Raw genomic sequence first — 6,478 nt, forward strand, 5'->3', positions numbered from 1 at the left:
CAGTGAAGAGTGTCTGTGACGACAACAGTGGACGTCTCAGAGTGGGCGGGGCTAACTGTTAGCTAAAGAAGTGAACCATAATCTTCTACCTCAGTTGGGATTAGCGACTACTCAATAAGCCCCGCCCTCTGACCTCAGCCCGCTGTCAGACGAACAAGGTTCTGTTCCTGTGGTGACAATAAAACATTTCTGATCACATGACCTCGGTGTCGTCCCCACCTCCTCCACCTCCTCCTCCACCTACAGTCTAGAATGAGAGTGGGACAGTTACCGTCGACTCCGTCCGCCCGCCCACTGAGCAGCAGCAGCAGCCGCAGCAGCAGCAGCAGACCACGGTCCCAGACCATGGTGGAGCTCCTCAAGACTGCCCCCAACACACAGGACAAAGTCAGAGCAGCCGAGCAGGAGGAGGAGCAGGAGGAGGAGGAGTCCAGGAGGAAGGAGTGTCCCACTAGGTGGAGCTCATGATGATGTCACTGAGGTGAGAGAACGTCTGGACGTCTGAGATGAACGTCATGAGGACGGAGGAGTCTCCAGAAGAACGAGGTCCAGACGGTCGGGACGGAGTCAGAACAGCAGTAACAGCAGCAGCAGCAGGAACAGTAACAACAGTAACAGTAACAGCAGCAGCAGCAGGAACAGTAACAACAGTAACAGTAACAGCAGCAGCAGCAGTAACAGTAACAACAGCAACAGCAGTAACAGTAACAACAGTAACAGCAGGAACAGCAGCAGGAACAGGGACAGCAGTAACAGCAGCAGCAGCAGTAACAACAGTAACAGTAACAACAGTAACAGCAGTAACAGTAACAACAGTAACAGTAACAACAGTAACAGCAGGAACAGCAGCAGGAACAGGGACAGCAGTAACAGCAGCAGCAGCAGGAACAGTAACAACAGTAACAGTAACAACAGTAACAGTGTGAAGTGAGGAGGAGGTTAAAAGTTAAACCACTTTATCTGGTGCTCAGACCTAATCTTAATCCTAATCCTAATCCTAATCCTCAGCAGCGCCATCATCCTGTTAGTGACTTCCTGTGGCAGCTGTCACTCCAACAACCAGGACACGGCATTTCTGCAACCGGCCACCAGGGGGCCAACATCCACTGAACAACAGTTTGTGACCAGGTCAGTGACCCTGTGACCTCTGATGCTCTCTGAAAACACAAGCCTGATGATTCAAGCTCACCAGCGCCATCTGCAGGAGGCAGAACTGAGAACAAACACGTTCTTTCTCTGCTCACTGAAGAGTTCAGAGTTTTTGTGCCAACGTTGCTGCCTACATTAACCTGACAAAATGAGGGGGGGTTCAGGGGGGGTGTAGCTGAAAACAATAGAAGAAAACAAAACAAATTCCAAATGCATTTATTCATTATGTAAAAATATTTTTAATAATATATGTATATTAATGTATATATAGCCCAAAACAACAACTATTGTTGATATTTCTATAGAGTAAAAGGAGAAGGATGAGTGCCCCTAGTGGACAGACTGTGGTATTAATTCTGATGTATAATTATTTTCTTTTCACATATAAAACACGTGTTTAGTTTTGTGAATCTTCGTGGACTGGAGTATACGGGCCGCTGCTGCCTTCTTGTGGACAAATTGAAAGACTACTCTTTTATTTTCTGTAAATTATTAACATGATTACATTCAAAGCCTTTTCAGGGAAGGATTTTGTTTTAAATACCTCGAAGCTATTTTTTTATTAAAACTTTCTAATAATAATTAAATTCTAGAAACGACTAGACCGGAGGGTCCAGAACCGAGGCTAACGGCGTGTTATCGACCAGGATCCCGTAACCCGAGCTGCAGTTTTAGTACTTACGACAGTTTGGCTCAAAATACGATCACTGTGAAGCGACAGTAACAATGACTGTGAATTGTGAATAATTTCCCATCTGGCAGCGCTCCAGCGACGTCTCGTGTGGGGGTGTCATGGCGGACGAAGTGAAATAGTCCGCGTTACATGTTTTGACAGAACACTGGAGTTTACCGGCGGTAAAGAGCTATTCTTGTGTTGACGGTTTTATGGAGGATAAAGAGAATAATTCAGCAGGTGAATGGTCTGTTTAACCGCGTCTGTTTCTCCCAACGTCACACGTCAAACATTTACTGTCGAGTTTTGTCATTTTAATCAGGTAAAAGTGGTAAAAAAAAAAGAAGTTATAGCTGCGGCTGTGAGGCTAATTAGCTAGCCGCGCTAAGATAGCTCTGGTTTAAGACCTTGATACGAATGTAAAATGTTAAGTTAGTTATTGAATATTTTGTTTTTTATTCGTTTTAAAATCCGATTTTAATACATTTTATATATATGTATATTTATTTAATTCTGTATTAATGTTAAATATCAAACGTCTAAAACAGAAACAGCGATATTGAAGAAAATGTGTGAAATGAAATAAAAAAATTGACACAACACATGATAACTAGTCAACAAGTAAATCAACATTCTGTTGTTTCATTATAATATATATTTTTTACATTCAAATCTATTTACATTAAATGAAACTGATATTAATCTTGGTTTTAATGTTGAAAAAGGTCCAACAGTTGTTTGATTGATGCCCAACTGTTCCTGGAGAACCGTGTCTGAAACTCTGCCCTTGACAGGAACCAGGAATGGTCAGCTGTGGTTCTTCACTCAGGTCCGACTGGCTCTGGCCCTAGTCATCATCAGGAACAAACCTGCAGCGATGAACGCCCGCAGCTACACTGAGGCTCTGGCCCAAAACCTGCAGACGCAGGAGCAGAGCTGGAGGGAGAAGGCTGAGGGTCTGCAACAGGAAGTGCTGAGGCTGCGACAGGAAGTGGTCCTGGCCCAAGTGGGCACAGTTCCAAACAGCAACAGCAGCACGGAGCAGGGTACGGACCGGGCCAAGGGATTCAAAGCCTTGATCCACAAACAGATGAATATTTATTTGAGTCATATTGGCTCCGAATTTAAATTGTCCTAAAAAGAAAATTAAAAAATAAATGTAGGAAAGATGAAATGGCTGACAATTACTATGAATTCATTTTGAAGGAAAACTTAAAAAAAAAAGAAAATGAGTAAATGTTAGCTTAAAAAAGAGCTAAAGGTTTGCTGATTAATGTGAGCTCAACAGTGACTCCACTGGTTATTTTGTGTCACTGTGTCTGATTGGTCTGGTGCTGGAACAGGACTTGATTTCACTTCCTGTTCTTCTAAAACTCCTCAGGTCCGGACGACGCAGAGGAAAGATTCTCACAGGATCTGTTTGCACCGTCAGATCCTCCACCTGACAGTGACTCCCTCACCCCTGACCTCCTGCTTCCTGACTCTCAGCCCCTGGCGCCCTCCTACCGCCCCTCCCAGGTTCCTCTGGACTCCTCCCTCTATGGTCACGTGAACTTCCTCCAAACTCTGTGCTCCCTGCAGCGGGTCAAAGGTGACAGCAGAGGCCTGGAGGTTCTGTGGCTCAGCCCTGGTGGTGGCAGTGGGCACGGCGCCTCCTCGGTGTTGGTGGAGTCAGTGTGTCAGCTCCTGGAGGCAGTGGTGGGGGTCTGCACACACCCCGGCCCCCACTCCCCTACACCGCATGTTGTGGAGGCCTGTGACACCGCAGTCCGGACCATGGACCTGCTCTGCTTTCTGAAGCTGCCGTCCGTGGAGGTCAGGAAGCAGGTGGAGAAGACGCTGACGGAGCTGACGCAGGCACTGCTGATGCTGCAGGGAGACCAGCCCAGACAGGTGGAGGGGGGGGGGGGGGGGGGGTGGGGGGCATCTGTTATCATCTGAACACAAAACATTTACCGACATTTGTTCTGTTGATTTCTCCTCCCACCTGGTCCAGACTTCAGAGCAGCTGGTCCAGTGTCTGCTGACCCTGGGCCAAAGCAACATGTCCAGGTCCTTCCTCATTGGTCACCTCCTGTCACAGATCAGCACTGAGGCCAATCAGCTCTGGACCATCTCCCAGGTTAGAACTCCATCTCCACCTTCATCAATCGGTCTTCAAGGCTCCTTGACATTCAAGGACCTGTTTAAAGTCTCCAAACTCCAGGACCTTCTCCAGCTCAGTCCGTTCCCACTGTGGTTCATTCAGAATCATCAACTCTCAATTCAAACATTTCATTTTTTTGATGATATTGTCGTTGTTTTTAACATCTGTAACTTCAGCTGCTAGCAGCTAGCAGTAGCTCATGTGGTAGCACTGTTGCTAACAAGAGGGTGGTGATGGAGGCTGACAGCCAATCATGTGAAGACAATCAGAGAGAAAACTATGATGATGGAAAGGTGGCAGAAAACCCAGACCAAAGTCCATGGAGAAAATCAGAGATTTTAGTTCAGTCTCACCTGGGTCACATGGGTGACACTGATTCTGTACTTTGTCTCTAACAGCAGGACCTGGACCAGAGGCAGCATCAGAACCAGAACCCTTCCCCAGCCTTATTTCGCTTGGACCAGTACCAAAACTCCTGTCAGTTGTTCTGGATTGTGGAGCAGCTCCTAGGTTCCTCGTCCATCAGGGTGGAGGTGGATCTGGAACAGACGGGCTTCGGACGTCACCTGGATCGTCAGGTCTTTCTGATGTCAGATGAGTTTCCTCTGTTTTCTATCTACATGTGGAGGATCGGGGGTCTGCTCAGGTCGTCGCACACAGAGAAGGGGTCTAATGTTCTCTGAACACAACAGGACGCCAGAGAACGAGGGCACATTTTAGATAAAAAGCTTTGATTTATGATCATCAACTATAGTTGACAAAACAAGTGTCCTGTCGGTTGATAGAGGAATGTTGCATTATGGTTCAAATGTGATCAAGTTGGACAGTGTAGCATCAAACTTGTTAGCAACATGAGCTACCTTCTCAGTCTGGTCTTTCCTGAAGATTGACTAAATTAAAGGACAGATTATTTTTAGCCTCTTTTTATTCAGCTGTATTAGTAATGACCTGCAGGTGGCACCAGACAGTAGTAACAGCAGTAATAACAACAGTATTAACAGCAGTAGTAACAGTAGTAGTAACAGCAGTAGTAATAACGGCAGTAATAACAGCAGTAGTAACAGCAGTAATAATAACAGTAGTAACAGCAGTAGTAATAACAGCAGTAAACACAGTAGTAATAACAGCAGTAATAACAAGAGTATTAACAGCTGTTGTAACAGTAGTAGTAACAGCAGTAATAACAGTAGTAACAGCAGTACTAACAGCAGTAATAACAGTAGTAATAACAGCAGTAGTAACAGTTATCCTGTCACGTTCCAGCTCCACGTCAACAGAAATCCCTTTGTTTCACTGAAACAATGAGTTTTTTGAAAGTCTGACTGAAGGAGACACTGGAGCAGCTGGACACACACACACACACACACACCCAGTGAAACTGTTGCCGTGGTGATGGACGGCCTGTTCTTCTCAGCTGAGATTGAAGAGCAGCTGACGTCACTGGGTCTTCTGACCCTGGTCAGGTTTAGACCAGATCTTCTCCCGTCTGTTGGTCTTTCTGTCATGTTTGACTTTCAGCTACTTATAAACTAATGTTATCGTTTTAGCTTCATTTCTATGCCTTTGGTAGCTAACTGTTAGCATGGCTAACTGTGTGCTAAAATAAATAGCACTGTCAAAATGAAAGCCTGGGTCACATGACCTGTACGTCCAGTAGTTCCACTGTAGGTCAGACATCAAACACTACACACTGTGTTCTCATTGGTGGGTTCGCTCTCTCACTCTCTCTCTCTCTCTCATTGTTATACCCTCGACGTCCTCATATCTAGTGACTCCCCCCTCTCCCCCCTCTCTCCCCTCTCCTCCAATTCCAATTCTCCCCACCAGCTCAGAAAAATGGAAGAAAATAAAACAAAGATCCTGTTTTATTCTGGAGACACACACACACACACACACACTAGAAATACTTTTCTCTGTGACTCATTTCTGTTCTCTACTTCCCTCTGCTGGATCAGACGTGTACTGTCTGTTTCAGTGTCACCACAGAGAAACTGCTGTCTTTAAATGGAGTTTGTTTTATAACAACAATTTTATTTATTACAGTCTTCATCCAAACCCACAGACAGAATCACAGACTGACCCACAGACAGAATCACAGACTGACCCACAGACAGAATCACAGACTGACCCACACACAGACAGAATCACAGACTGAAGAATCACAGACTGACCCACAGACAGAATCACAGACTGACCCACAGACAGAATCACAGACTGATCGTTTAAAGGTCATTTGTTTCTCTAACTGTCTTCAGTCTTTTTTCTGCTGTGGTTGATCTCTTTCTGGTCTTTGTCGCCCCCTGCTGAAACTCCAGTGACCTGACAGCGTCTTAGCTCTTTCCCATTTTTAATTATTGACCCACAGAGAGAGTGGGAATGTAGTGGTCATAAATCTCCACTGTGGCAGGTCATGTGACACGAGGAGAGTCATAATAACACACACAGACACACACACACACACACACACACTGTGTGGGTTGTTGTTTGGGGAGAGGTGGGGGGTGGAGGGG

At 45.6% G+C, this 6,478-nt stretch overlaps 2 protein-coding genes across 3 annotated transcripts in view; one reads left to right on the forward strand and one right to left on the reverse strand.

Moving 5' to 3' along the window:
* LOC107988771 (interphotoreceptor matrix proteoglycan 1-like) overlaps window positions 1-347 on the reverse strand; it is a 3,824-nt gene extending 3,477 nt beyond the window's left edge. Inside the window, exon 1 of the mRNA XM_025057070.1 lies at window positions 245-347. Within this exon, the coding sequence (XP_024912838.1) occupies window positions 245-347 (103 nt within the window). The remainder of the gene's footprint in view (window positions 1-244) is intronic.
* Window positions 348-1,334: 987 nt separating this feature from the next.
* Window positions 1,335-5,583, forward strand: mei4 (meiosis-specific, MEI4 homolog (S. cerevisiae)). Of its 2 annotated transcripts, none has more exons than XM_025056773.1 (5): window positions 1,335-2,004; window positions 2,617-2,868; window positions 3,204-3,715; window positions 3,819-3,944; window positions 4,367-5,583. In XM_025056773.1, the coding sequence occupies exons 2-5, from the start codon at window positions 2,700-2,702 to the stop codon at window positions 4,649-4,651; spliced, it is 1,092 nt and encodes a 363-aa protein (XP_024912541.1). In that variant the 5' UTR covers window positions 1,335-2,004; window positions 2,617-2,699; the 3' UTR covers window positions 4,652-5,583. The 2 variants fall into 2 exon arrangements, with proteins under 2 accessions (XP_024912541.1, XP_008311860.1); XM_008313638.3 differs by having other exon boundaries at window positions 1,336-2,062.
* Window positions 5,584-6,478: the final 895 nt, after the last annotated feature.

Source organism: Cynoglossus semilaevis, chromosome 7 (assembly GCF_000523025.1).
Source record: "Cynoglossus semilaevis isolate Cse_v1.0 chromosome 7, Cse_v1.0, whole genome shotgun sequence".
Lineage (NCBI taxonomy): Eukaryota > Metazoa > Chordata > Actinopteri > Pleuronectiformes > Cynoglossidae > Cynoglossus > Cynoglossus semilaevis.